Source organism: Orbicella faveolata, unplaced genomic scaffold (genome assembly GCF_042242905.1).
Source record: "Orbicella faveolata isolate gen_17 unplaced genomic scaffold, um_ofav_v1 contig_46, whole genome shotgun sequence".
NCBI classification, from domain to species: domain Eukaryota; kingdom Metazoa; phylum Cnidaria; class Anthozoa; order Scleractinia; family Merulinidae; genus Orbicella; species Orbicella faveolata.
This window is the reverse complement of record NW_028301576.1, coordinates 27,014,664-27,028,590: the sequence shown is the minus strand read 5'-3', so window position 1 is coordinate 27,028,590 and position 13,927 is coordinate 27,014,664. Positions and strand designations below refer to the sequence as shown.

The 13,927-nt window shown below is 38.2% G+C and overlaps 1 protein-coding gene, 1 long non-coding RNA gene and 1 pseudogene across 2 annotated transcripts; 1 reads left to right on the top strand and 2 right to left on the bottom strand.

The window, feature by feature from the left end:
• Positions 1–2,452: 2,452 nt before the first annotated feature.
• LOC149099304 (uncharacterized) lies at positions 2,453–3,734 on the bottom strand. The gene is made up of 3 exons (XR_016203979.1): positions 3,366–3,734; positions 3,133–3,215; positions 2,453–2,626 (listed from the first exon to the last, which is right to left on the bottom strand). It is a non-coding gene; the product is annotated as an uncharacterized LOC149099304 (long non-coding RNA).
• A 71-nt stretch (positions 3,735–3,805) lies between these two features.
• Positions 3,806–5,554, bottom strand: LOC149099303 (uncharacterized). The gene is made up of 2 exons (XM_089276800.1): positions 4,955–5,554; positions 3,806–4,177 (listed from the first exon to the last, which is right to left on the bottom strand). Exons 1-2 carry the CDS (start codon positions 5,552–5,554, stop codon positions 3,806–3,808), a joined length of 972 nt encoding a protein of 323 aa, XP_089132926.1.
• A 231-nt stretch (positions 5,555–5,785) lies between these two features.
• On the top strand, positions 5,786–8,898 carry LOC110053128 (uncharacterized; annotated as a pseudogene).
• Positions 8,899–13,927: the final 5,029 nt, after the last annotated feature.

Sequence of the window (13,927 nt, the reverse complement as noted above, 5' to 3'; positions counted from 1 at the left end):
TAACTCCAAAAAGAAGCGGTATCCCAGGATGGTCTCCCAAACGTTGAATGACTCGTGCTTCGTAAGCCGCTTCTCTTCGGAGTTTCTCCAGGGTAACGCCTTCTCTATGCTTAAACTCCTTAAGCACCACACGGAGATTTCTGTACCTGGCCAGAAAGCACGCACCAAAGGTTCCACTACCAATCGACTTTGCCCCGTCCCGTTTGAGGTTTCCTGCTTTTATTTCTCTTAAAGAGTTTGCACTGCAGGAAGCGGCAACGTGCTCTGGTTTGGGCACGTTTGATACCTTTTGTGTGGCTTTTTTAACCGCAGCTGAAACCATGCGTTTTCCTCTGATTAGAGCTGGGACATCTTTATGTCTCTCAGTTCTTGGAGCTTCTGTTGCTCGTTTCTCGTGTTCGTTGGCCGAAGCTTTATTTATGGCCGATACTTCTTGCACTATCGCCTGTTGCGGTTGACAGCCCTTCTTTCTCTGTCGATATCTTTTCCTCTGCTCCCTTCTCAATTTCTTGTAATAACGATCCCGATCTTTGCTTGTTTCTTTGAGAGCACGTTTGCGTTTCTTGTTTGACTCCATTTACTAAAACTTCTCCGTAGAGTAGAAATACACGGGTAACACTCAGGTCCGTACGGGCAAAGTTGGAAAAAGTGACTATTGTTCAAGAGAGTATGCTATTGTTTTACAACCGGAAAGGAGACTGAAGTGGTAAATTGAGGTGACTAATAATTGAAGCACTTGATTGGTCAGACAAACAATGGTTAGAGCAAATTTAACCGAAAAGTTATGATCATTTAATTATTGCGGTAAATTGGAATGGAACTACATAAAAATGATCAAGAACACTTCTTTGTAAAGTGACATTTTGAGTGAAGATCTAAATAAGCGAGGGCTCCGCATTTTCAAAAAAGGTCTATCCACATCAAATAATTTTCATAAATCTTTCTCAGTCTCCCGAAGGTTTTCATGACTGTGCTGACTGTGCGACGCGCGCGATTACATAATCATCTTAATATTTAACTAAAATTTCACAAGAAGCGGAAATTGTGATTTTCACAGCTGCCATTTTTAAAGACCAGCATTCGCATTCAGTGCACGCCGTTAAAAATGCCGTCTCTTAAAACTAAATGTGTAGCCTGCTTACGCGAGTTTGCCACACAACGATCTCTAGCAAAACATGCGGAAAAGACCACACATATTTACCAAGAGACAGATGTGCAGTTCTTTAAGAAGGGTGAAAGCGAGCCTGTGAATTTGCCAGTCCCGGGAAGAATTGCTGTATCACAACAAGCAGCCTACAAAGAGTTTTTAAGTGGCATGGCTGAATTAACTAATTCCTACCTAAAGCCCGACGTCAAAAGCAAGTGGGTGAAGATAGACTTGATCATGGTGCCTAGTGCATACTTTACGTCACTTCTTCTGGGTTTGAAGCTGAATAAGCCATTTGCTGTAAGGGAAGCGCGACATCCACCTCCGCTGAAACAGGATTCGTCAACTGCGCTGATTTACAACGTCTATGATATCTCCGTTCTTAAAGATTTGTTTGATTCAACGGTACCGTTAAAAACAAGGACCTATTTTTGCCGCAACGAAGAAGTCAGTGTTCCTGTAACTGGTGGCGAACTTACAGCCAAGGAGAAAGTGGCCCTTGCTCGGCAACACGCTGGCACTCGTTGGGGAGCCGCAAGCGATGCTTCAAACCAAGCAAAACCCACATCCCGACGGCAATTGAAATGTGAAGAGGGAGAATGGCCGCGTACTAGAGAGTTTCAAGTGATATGGTGGCCAGACGTCTTCGCCCAGTCAAGGTTTGGACACCTGCGCCTGAGATTCTATGTGGAGCATGTGGAACTTACGAATTAATTAGCTCATCTACCTATTGCAAAAGGTTTCACAAAAGTATTTTGGATTTTAACAAAGTGCGTATCACCGCTTTTGATCAAAGTGCTCCAAGATTGCCTAGTTTTTTTTAACAGTTGAGATCGTGATCATAATGTTACCATTTATTTATTTTTCATGTACAAGTTACTTAGTATATTTCATCAGGAGGAGGATTATATTTGTTTTGGTTACCATTCTTGATGGAAAACTAGACCATCTTTTTGTAATGTCTTAAAATATGGAAAGACAGCTGGAACAGCTATGCCACAGTAACTTCACTTAGCACGGCGGTATTTAGCTACTCAATAAAATCCTTGTCTGCTGATTACTATTGCTACTATAATCGACTACATTAATAATTTCTACGTATACCGGCCTAGTAACAAAAGAGACTAAAAATACCGTAGTTCTTGTGTTGCTTTCTACTTCAAACTGCAAAAGTGTTTCTGTAATTTTGGTTGATTGTGTTGATTGTCTTCTGGCAGATTGTGTTCCGCAAGTTTATCTGGCATTACTAACAATTTCTTTCACTTTTGTGTCCTGGAGTTGAAAGACTCCTTTCTTCTTTCAGTCTTTTCTTTTTTTTTTTCGTTTGTGCCTTTTCTCAAGGCTCGTAGAGAGCATTCCGTACTTTGATCGCCGATTCCCCTTCCTCGATTGAAGCTCTAGGTTTTCGCATAGGATTTTTTTTGGATTGTGAATCGTTGTTGTCGTATTGATGGCGTCAATGAGAGTGTGCAAAATAACCTAAAAAAAAACTAGGCATCAGCATCCACCTACTTTTTCACATTTGGTGGCTTCCAACATGCTTGCGTTTGTACAGGAAATTTTTGATGAGTTCCGTGGGAGAATGAGTTTAATTTATGCACGTGAATAAATTGGCCGCTGATTTTAGATAACAAGACAGGACGAGTGCTGACAGTCTGTCACGTGGCTAAATGCGAGAAGGTTGCAAAGGTGAAGCATGTTATATGCTTGCAATAAACGATGATTTCCATGATTGACAAGACAGAACTAAAGTTTAAGAAGTGCCCAGAGACCAAGGCTGCTGTAATATGTTGTGCTCCTTCCATTCCATATCAACAAGCGACGTATGCAGTTAAAAGGTAAGCTTTTTATTATAACGTAATAACCGATTATTGAGTAATTCATTGCTGACAAGGTTTATCATGTGTCATCTTCCGACAAAATTTTTATACAGAACTCTCGTTCTATTCGTTTTCCAATAAGGAATGTTCAATTACTTATCCTACCTTTAGGAAATCTTTCCGATTTCGCTTTTCCAGGCTTTTCTCGTGTGGCTGTGAAAAATGACTGCTGCACAACTTAGCCATACCTATACAAGAATTTAAGGAAATGGTTATTGTACATCTAATAAGTATAACCGTGACACGAAAAAACTAACCACTTACACAAACAACTGACAAGATGTGTTGATGCTAGGCTTTAGTGATCAGAGATTTTCAAGAAAAAGAAACGTCCTTACCTTTGGTTAGTAAACTTTAGACAAGTTCCTCCAACTGCTGATAAGAGATCTATAGAGAGAGATACGAACATAAGATTGTAAACTTCAGGTATATTCTACCCAGGATGTTACAAAGTTAACATGTTGGCATGACTATTAGACTGTAAACCTCAGGTATATTCTACCCAGGATGTTACAAAGTTAACATGTTGGCGTGACTATTAGACTGTAAGCTTCAGGTATATTCTACCCAGGATGTTACAAAGTTAACATGTTGGCATGACTATTAGACTGTAAACCTCAGGTATATTCTACCCAGGATGTTACAAAGTTAACATGTTGGCATGACTATTAGACTGTAAACCTCAGGTATATTCTACCCAGGATGTTACAAAGTAACCATGTTGGCGTGACTATTAGACTGTAAACCTCAGGTATATTCTACCCAGGATGTTACAAAGTTAACATTTTGGTGCGACTATTAGACTGTAAACTCTTTTCTGTTCAGGAAAGGGGGGCGAATGGTAGTTTTTTGACCCTGATGTATAGTAAGAATTAAATCTGTAAGGAGTACGGCTGTCGGAGCCTGCAAAATGCCTTGATCTTTGCCTCTTGTCCCTTTTGTCTGCTGATCTCCTATCACCATGTATCTTGGAACTTATCCTATTAGCTTCGGCAATGTCCTTGACAGCTTTTGGGAGGTCGTCCCCAAATAATTGGGAAGTTATGGTGTTAGAGGGATTGCACAAATGCCGATAACTTGGATGTAATTCAGGCTTGAGCCTTTCTCTCCGACGCAAATTCACTTCAGTATTAGCATAAGCTAACAGAAAGTCTATGAAAGGACTGCCTACCTGTGTTCTTGAAGAAATCTATTACAAAGGCATTGTTCCAAGCATAACCTACTGCATTGCTGTATGGGGATCCTGTTCATTGTCTTCATTTAATGACCTAGAGCATTTACACATAAAAGCTGCAAAACTAATCCATAAACTCCCTAGTGGAACTCCTGATTGTGACGCCCTTAAAAGGGCTAATTGGAAGCCATTGAGTTACATCTACAAGCGGAGGCTCGCATTGATAATGTATCAGGTGCATAATGATATTCTACTGGAGCAGCTTACGGCCCTACTTGGAACTCGCACAAATGAGACTAGTTACAAATTAAGGCGCTCGAATAACTTCTCGCTAGCACGTTATCATAGTGAACTCAGAAGAAATAGCATAAGGTATAGAGGCCCTATAGTGTGGAATTCCATCCCAAAATTCGTAAGAAACGTTACTTCTCTTCAGCTTTTTAAAGAAAAACTTAAACTAGCCTCAAAAACACTAGACCAAATACAGTTTGAGAAAGAGGCGTGCCTTATTAAATCTAAGAATAGTGCATTTTTATATTTTTAACACTCTTTTTTATACTTAATTTTAATAGAAATGTATATTTTAAGTCATTTTAAATTATCTTTTAGTAGCTTTTGAATCCTAAGGATGTATTTTTAATAATTTTAGATTTTAGTTTTTAGGTATATATTTTATGGCAGGTCCACACCAGCCCTCTGGGTTGCCAGACACAGACCTGCCTCATCAAAAATATATGTATGTATGTATGTAATAACAGCATCTATCAATTTGCCAATGTTATCCTCTTTGGACGAGTTTGACTCGTCTTTAATGAGTGAATCAATGACTGTAGCAACAGCAGTCATACCTTTCACAAGATATTTTTGGACCTTTTGAAGTTTCAGATCATTTGATCTTGCAGTTTCGCCCAGGTTGTTCCACATATTAGAGTTCACTTTTGTTTCAGACAGACCTTCACAATTGCTTGGAGGGATATACTGCTTCTTGAGTTCATTTAGTTTTGTTTCATTTGGTTTTGCTTCACGTAGAAGTTTGTGCACAAGCCCTGCCAATTGTGTATTGATGTCTGGTCCTTTCTCATCCTCGAGAGCAAGATCTTTTGTGAGCTTCTCGATTATAGCCAGGTTAGAGTCGGCTGTTTTCTGACGTTTTGCTGATGGCTCGTCAGGCTCATTTTTGTCAGAGACTTCATCATCAGAGAGCTCGGACTCAGAACCGATCTCCTTGTCTTCAGTTATTCTTGTGTCCTGTATCAGCTTTCCTATATCAGCAAAGCCTGTCTTCATTGACTCTGTTAAGCCAGAGAAAACAGCGGAAAGCGACGATTGTAAAATATATGACAACTGAGTCATGTTAACAGTTTGTGCAGTAGATGATGTCGATGCTCTCACGGTTTTCCTGCCTTTTTCAGCGCGAACAGTTTTCTGCGCTTGACTCGTACTGGGGCCGACTTTGGCGCCTTTCTTATTTGTTGGCTTATTTGCCGTTTTTCCTGACTGAGTCAAGACCAGTTTTGGTCTCTTTCCTGCAACGGCTGCCTTGACTTCTCCCCTCTTCTTTTTCACCGAAGGGGAAATGCAATGATGAACATTGACCGTGATGCATTCAATGGCGGTTTTGGCGCCATCACCAGTGACCGCTTCAGAAATAATCTCGTCATTTAGCTGGTCTTCAGCAGTTTGCTGTCTCACTTAGGAGACTAGTATTCTCATCCATCATACTTAAGAGATTCTCTTCAAGATTTGACAGAGTGGAGTTTTCGAACTCACAGAATTCACCATGTGCTGGCTGTGAGCGGTGTCGTTCTGTTGTCGATTTTTGCCCACTCCAACAAGTAAATACAAGATAAAAAGGTGTCAGGGTACTTAGACCACGACCCTTCGTGTTTTTCGCTGCAGAAGGGGTTGTAATACTGTGACCTGAAGGCAAAAATACCCCTATTTTGCAGTCAAAATGTCAATGTCGTCTTCCTCTGATCGAAGCATACAAAGCACTGATCATGTGCATGTGCAAGCAATCTCATGGGATCTCCTGGCATGGTAACGAGGTAGAACTTAAAATGTTCTTTGTATTTTAGCTGGTATGGTAGCCTCTGAATTTCAAAAATATGAAGACTGTACAATGTACTAGAAAACAACATTCGTGTATATACAGTGTATCATGGCATCTTTAGTCAACATTTTTGAGAATTCCTTTGAACTGTAAAATTATTCATGAAACAAATCTCAGGGAAAAATTGTAGCCTCCACAAAGAAGAAGCATCACAAAAGAACAGATGAACTGTTGTACACCCTGCATGTTTATTAGCAGAATAATAGTAAGAGCTTATAAATTGTTAAGAGGCCCTGCGCCTAAGAAACGACCGATGATTTCTGGCTAAAAAATAAAATCGGCCAATTTTTATCTCCCAAGTAGAGGTTACCGAATACTATTTAAAAATGAATTTCTTTTGTTTCAGTTTAGCTTTAAACCAAAAATATCGAGCTGCAAACTTTTTCTGTCTGATAGCAGCAAAATCAGGCTGAAAATAAGGCCCCGCAAAATACTGTTCAGAAATTACTATTGCAACGTAAAAAAATGAGAAAACTACATAGTGTTGAAGAAAAAGGCCTTTTAATGCAATATCATTCGATAAACATCAAAAAACTGCCGAAGCGATTTAAAAAATAAAGTTTCAAATGTTGCCTACTAAATTAGATGGAGTGTTGGAGCAGATTTTAAAATAATTATTTCTCAAAAGTTCAACGCTTTTGAAAGCAATCACAGTGATGAATTAGACATTGGAGGGATACACATCACGTCTCTGGAAAAACATTTTTCGGCCAAAGTATATTGACCTTGTACAAAGCGTTCAAAGTTACCGTGTTTACCGTTATCCTGCTACTTCGGCGAAACACTTCTCTTTTGCCAATACGGCCGTGGATAGCGTGTTAAACACCACTTTAAACCTTGCTAGGCATTCAAAGACCATCCTGAGTAGAAGGATGTAGAATTGAGAGAAAGGAAGATGAAAAATATGCAGAAAAAGAAAATAACTCGAAATTACCATCTGCTAATGAAAGTTGAATCTGGAAAATGTCGTCGTGTGACAGCGGCCGTTGACATCATTTGTCATGTCAAGTCGCAAGAGCGTGGGAAAACGAGTCTGCAATGTCCTTCACCACTAAACGTTTTCTGGCCGGGAAAAATTGTTTCCCTATTTGTGCATTCGTTTGCATTCCGCCGCTATTTGTACAAATGACGTCAATGGCCGCTGTCATGCGATGACATTTTCCAGATTCAACTTTCATTAGCAGATGGTAATTTCACTTTAAACCTTGCTAGGCATTCAAAGACCATCCTGAGTAGAAGGACGTAGAATTGAAAGAGACAGGAAGATAAAAAATACGCAGAAAAAGAAAATAACTCACTAAACTCAGCTAAACTGAAACAAAAGAAATTCATTTTTAAATAGTGTTCGGTAACCTCTACTTGGGAGATAAAAATCAGTCGATTTTATTTTTTAGCCAGAAATCATCGGTTGTTTCTTAGGTGCAGGGCCTCTTAAAAATCAGTTTTACATTCAAGTCAAGACATACACTTACATTTTATTTGTAGATAAGTAACAGTGTGAACTGGTTAGTAAGTAGACAGGCAGGTTTTCTCTGTAGTCTGCTTCAGATTCTGAAGCATTTGTGCCCTTTCTTGAAGTGACATGTATGCAGCCAGATACATTGAGATATTAGGTCACTTGATGTAAATTATATACAGCCCTTGTATATTTATTAATACGAGTTTTCCTTGAAAACTTGAATGTGATGCACAGTTGAACCTCACTAACCTGAACTTGTTATCTCAAATGCCTTGCTAATCTGGAAGTCACATCCATTTGCCTTGGATTCACTTTTTGGGTCAGTTGCTATCAACTATTTGAACTCCCTGCTTTCTCAAAGTAAAGGTCATTTCATTTATTGCTCAAAAACATAGCCAACAGGAATTTGAGCCAGTTGAAGGCAAACTAATTGACTGTGCACATGTGGATCCACTGCACCTGAAGAACAATGCCTGTGCACATGTCCATCAACAACTTCTTAGTGAAGTCATTGCAATGTCTAATCTAACTGATGAAATTAATTCTTTTTCTCAGGTGCCTGGACATTCACCATTCAACAGGTACATTGCAGCTATGCGTGCATGTGACTTATCCAGGTTGGCTAAAAAAAGTCATCAAATGGTTTGCTGACACAAAAGCAAATGGCAAATCATTTGACTACCGCTTTACTGGGAAGGATTCAAGGCTTTTTTATTGCATTTTATGTCATTGATTGCTGCCATTGAAAGCAGAGCTAGTGCTGATAGAGACACCACAATTCTCCATGTTATTGCATACATTTGTCTTTGTCTTAGGGACTGTCTTCTTATTTCAGCTGCCTAGCTATTTCAGATGAGGAAGTATGTGAACTGAAGCCCCTGTGTACAAACTATTTTAGAACTAATGCTGATTTCTTTTATGTTAACCCCACAGTGTGGACCATTGGTCACCTTGTCCCCTGTTCATACCCAGCACATGAAAGAAAAGTATGGGTTTGGCCTTGGTCTCAACTCAATGGAAGGGTGAGAGGCTAAACATGTGTTTATTTCCAAATATAGCCAAAACACAATGTTTCACTCTAGATGGCAACAGATCTTTTTACATCAATTTCTCTTGTGTGGTTGAGAGTTACTTACTTTGGCCCTTCACTCCTCCCGGAGCATAGGCCACCAATAACAACTCTCCAGTCTCCTCTGTCCTGAGCTATCCTTTCAAGTTGTTTCCATGTGTGTCCAGTCCTTTTAATTTCCTTTTCAAGCTCTGCCGCCAGGTGTTCCGTGGTCTCCCTCTCTTTGAAAAAAGCACCGAATATAACGAAGAAAGCACTGAATATAGTGAGGGAAGCACCAAATATAATGGAATAGGCACTGAATATAATGAAGACAGCACGGCATATAAAGACATAAGCACTGAGTATAATGGAATAAGCACTGAATATGAGTTAATCACCGAATATAATAACATAAGTACTAAATATAATGACATAACCACCCAATATAATAAAAAGTATCATAAGACAGTTCTGGTGTTCCATACACGTGCCCCCAACGATTTGAGAATAACTGCAGGTGGCCATTTCTTAGTTGTTGTTGTCATGTAATACCACACTCAAGGATCACACGACGGTGGCATAACAATAGTAGATCCAGGTTTTTTATTTCACAGCAATGAGAGTTTCAAAATTTGCAGACTTATTTCACAAGTCTTTATCAAGTAGTCTCAAAGAAAGATATATAAACATATTTTTTGATGAATTCGATTCGTGAAAAGAGATTTGTCAATTATCATCACGCCATCTCACCGCTATCACACCCGGTGTAACGCTGCTGAGTAAAACAAGCCATTCATGTGGACGGTAAGTCAAAAACTATATGTTGTTTTGAAATCTGACAAGAAAACCTTCTACTTGGCAATACCATTTTGTTTTAATGAGAAGACGAAACGCCTTGCAGCACACGAAATAGAACTTAGATGGAATAAATTTAATATCCCCAAATTTCCGCTTCAGTAAACAAATACACATGTACTCATAAACAAGTTAGAACTCCTTTTCAGCGTAAAAAATATTACTTTCAATAAAATTACCCACAGAAGATAAAAATAACTATAAATCATTTAAATGGGAGAAAGGGTCGCATTCAGGCTAAAATTCCAACTGTTGTTTAGGTTATCTCTTGTATTCATGAAGACAACTGTAAGTTCAAAGGTCAAGCTTCAAGCGAGTACCGTAATATTTTCAGTCGTCTAAATTCGTAGTTTGAGTTGCCCCAAAATTTTATTTCACAGAACAATAGAGGAAGCCTTACTCTTTCTACAGAATACCATCTTTACAGTGGAATCCATGTACCAGGTAGGGAGTTTTGCTGTTGAAATTTGCCAAAATCGAGCTTTCTGATAATGCTGTTTAGGAGAGTAAATTTGAAAATTTTTTAAAAATTCAGGTTTGAATCTTTTCCAATTCTAATAACTGTACTTTGTAAAGCAAGGGTCATTGAATTGTGTAATATTGAAATAGATTTGATAATTGTTTTAGTTTTCTTACACGAGTCGCAAATACGAAGCACATTTTTCAGTGATTTGGGGGCTTCTCCAAGGGTGAAAATTAAAAAATCGCTTTACGAAACGAACTAAAAGTTGTATTTTCCTAAATAGTTTCCAGAGGGCTTTCTTGTGAAAAAGTTTGAGGGAATTCAATTTTTACATTTTGCACATCTATCCGTAGTATTTACAGGAGGTCACTCTTAACAACTACATTCAAGGAGTGATAGATTAACACTACAGATACGACTCGTTGGTAGCCATCATTGATAGAAATTAACCTAAAGGTACTGAGTAAAAAAATTGAAGGGTGCATGTACGATTATTAATTGCACTTAGTTTCAAGTACGATTATTAAGCGCAATGATCCACCAGTCCACTGATTACAAAGATTGCAAGGTGCTTGTATGATTATTAATCGTACTGATCACTTAGTTTATACTGAGTACAAAGATTGCTGGGTGCATGTACCATTATCAATCATACTGATCACTTAGTTTATACTGAGTACAGAGATTGCAAAGTGCATGTATGATTATTAATTTTGTTGATCACTTAGTTTATACAGAGTACAAAGATCGTTAGGTACATGTGCTATTAGTAATCGTACTGATCACTTAGTTTATAGTGAGTACCAATTTACAAGTGAACTGATAGAAATGTACAATTAACATCCCTACATTTTTAATATGTCTTCCACCATTTTGTTGTCCACTTCTTTTTACTGCATGTTTGCATGTTTAATCTCTTCAATTTCACTTTATTAACAGGAAATTTAGGGAGTGATTGATTGAGACCACTGGTAACCATCATAGAAATTAGAGAGAACACTACAGCAATAGATATGTCAAGGGTGCAAGTGCAATATATTTAGATCACTTTTGTTTATGGACTTAAAGAGGGCTAGGTGATTAAAAGGAAAAATTATGTGATCAGAGGGGGTAACACATTGTTGGAATTTTTCAAAGGCTGGCTCATAATTCTTCTCAAAACAGCTACTGCCTTTTCGATCTCTGCCTTTTCCCATCTGCACATTTTGGTAGGAGAACAGCTGGTTGAAATGGATTACATGCAGTAGTCATAGTTTAGCAAGTGACTTTTTAATTGAAATAATGTATCTCCTTATATCATCAGTTGATCATTGACTTTTCTGGTATATGGTGGCTCCTAAAGGAGCCATTTTGTTGTTGTTTTTCTTTTGTGAGTTTTATTTTATTTTTTGGTTGTTTTTGAATTTTTTGATAACAATGAGGACTTGCACTCCTTCCTGATATGTCTGACACTGTTTAGAGGGAAAAAAATAATGAAATTACAATGCACTTTGTCTGAATTTATCAATAGTCACTGTCAGTTATACTTGGAACTGTTACATAGAACTACTCCCTAAGGCAAGATTGGTAAAAATATGACAATCAAGGTGTCCCAAACCAGAGGTTGCACTAGTAGTCACATACTAAAGTATGATCTTGATTAATTTATTGATCAAAAATACAGCTGAACACAAAAAAAAAAACAAAAAGCTAATGTGGCTAAAGATCTGCAAGATGACAAGGCTTTGGTCCAAGTCTACTCATCACTTGCACTGTCTTCTAATTCAAGCTTACTTTTTCAGTGTACGTTAATACACCTGATCCTTTATATTGCATTTTGTTTTTGTAAATTGCCTTGCAATTTTGTTGCAGTGTAGGTTGCATGCAGAATGGCCTAGTGTAAAAGGTACAGTGCAGTAACGTGCATGAAGTAGAACCAAGTTCTAAATTTCACCATGATAAAAATGAAAGTGTTCAAAGTTCATTTCAAGGTGTTTTAGACCATGAAAATTTCGCACAGGTTTTAATACAACATTAAAACAAAGTTTCTAGATTCTACCAAGGTATGAATTATTATTTTTTGGTCCTTTTGGTCCCCGTTTTCCCTTGATCATTACCGCTTTTCTTTCTTTTTCATCCAGCATGCACCTAAAATGAAATTAAGATGCATTAATTAGTGTATGAATATACGTTTATGTCATTTTTTTTCATTTACTGGCCTAGTATAACGTCTATAATTCATGGACGATCAATGAATAATTACGATTTTTTTCATGTAATATCCTACACCAATGCTGTTATGAATGTGAAAATACCCTTGTTTATAAGATGAAAGGTTCTTTTATTTCAAACTTTGTTGACATACAAAGTGTTTTGTGACCATGGTAGTAGTTCACTAAATCTTATTTCTAGTCAAAGTCTAGCCCCTCAGCATGACCTTGTGCTGATCTTTAAAGTAGTAAAGCTGCTTCAACCATTTTACCTCTTATTTAAAGTTTCGAGTGAAGAGATGCGTATGTATTAAAAAAAAATCAGTATAAATTTTCAAACATTTCAGTGGACTTTGGCGTCGTTCACATTTGGTGCTCGGGCACTGTAGCCGGGCACGGTGCCTGACGGGCACCAATGTGAACACAACGTTTTGTAAGTGCCCGAGCCAATAATTGGACACGGTGCTCGGGCACGGGTACAAGGTGGAGACCTTGTACCCGGGCACTGAATCGGGCACAGGCACAAGTCTGCGCACGATTTTAGCGAGTGCCCAAGAACTTTACCCACAAACCCCTGCTCCAAGCAGTTATTTTACCCACAAATTCCTGCTCTTCAGTTTCAAAATGGCAGAAGGTCAAAGGTGGACGAGAGAGCAAGTTGATGCTTTAATCAACACTTACAGTGACGTTAGAGTGCAGGAAAACATGGAAGGGATAGCAACAAACAAAGAAGTTTATGGTCAAGTGCAAAAATTGATGAAAGATGATCACGACATTGATCAAACAGTGAAGCAAGTGGAAACAAAATTAAAGAAGCTAAGGAGTGGATATAGCAAGCTAAAAGATAGAATGAAATCATCGGGATCAAAGCGACCATATCTGACAAATGCTTTAACCAGTGTAGAGAAAGTAGCCTATGAATTCTGGGACAAGCTGGATCGCATTCTTGGTAAGTCAAATTGTAATAATTCCAGACCAAAAGTGAGCTTGTTTCTTGCACATAACCCCATCAACTTTGGTAGCATCCATATGATAATCGTCATCGCCACATATATCAATCCTATCCGAAAACATTTTCAAGTGTCACGCATCTCCAAGGAACTTTTCTTTCACCATTCATTATCTTCTTAATTCCCTTGGTTGGAATAGAATAGATGTTGGGACAAGTTATCAGTTAGAAGGGCAAAACAAAAGGCAAGCTTAATGTCCAAGTGCACTCATAAACTCATCCCAACTTATCTCTGCAATATGTTCAAATTATGATCTTCGCGACGCCAAGGGAAAATTATCCCTTCCGAAACCTAGAACTGACTACCTGAAGCATAGCTTTAGTTACAGTGGCGCTCTTTTATGGAACAATCTTCCTGAGAAACTGTGTACAGCAAATTCCTTGGGTCTCTTCAAGAGAAAAATTCACAGGTTGTTTTGTGAATAGTACTCCCACATGGCAAATATGTAAACCGGTTGTAGGATATTTTTATATGCTATGTTAAACTGATATTTTAACCGTGTTTAAATAAAGTTCTTGTTGTTGTTGTTATTATTTTTAATCAAACCAGATTCAGTTCAAGTATTCTGTTTCCTTGCCAGCAAAAC

Bases quoted from the DNA above. Each gene is read 5' to 3' on its own strand.
- LOC149099303 (XM_089276800.1), bottom strand. From the start codon at position 5,554: ATGACTCAGTTGTCATATATTTTACAATCGTCGCTTTCCGCTGTTTTC. The intron at 4,178-4,954 runs ATTACATACATA...CCTTTCATAGAC, and splicing joins GCAAATTGATAGATGCTGTT to TTTCTGTTAGCTTATGCTAA.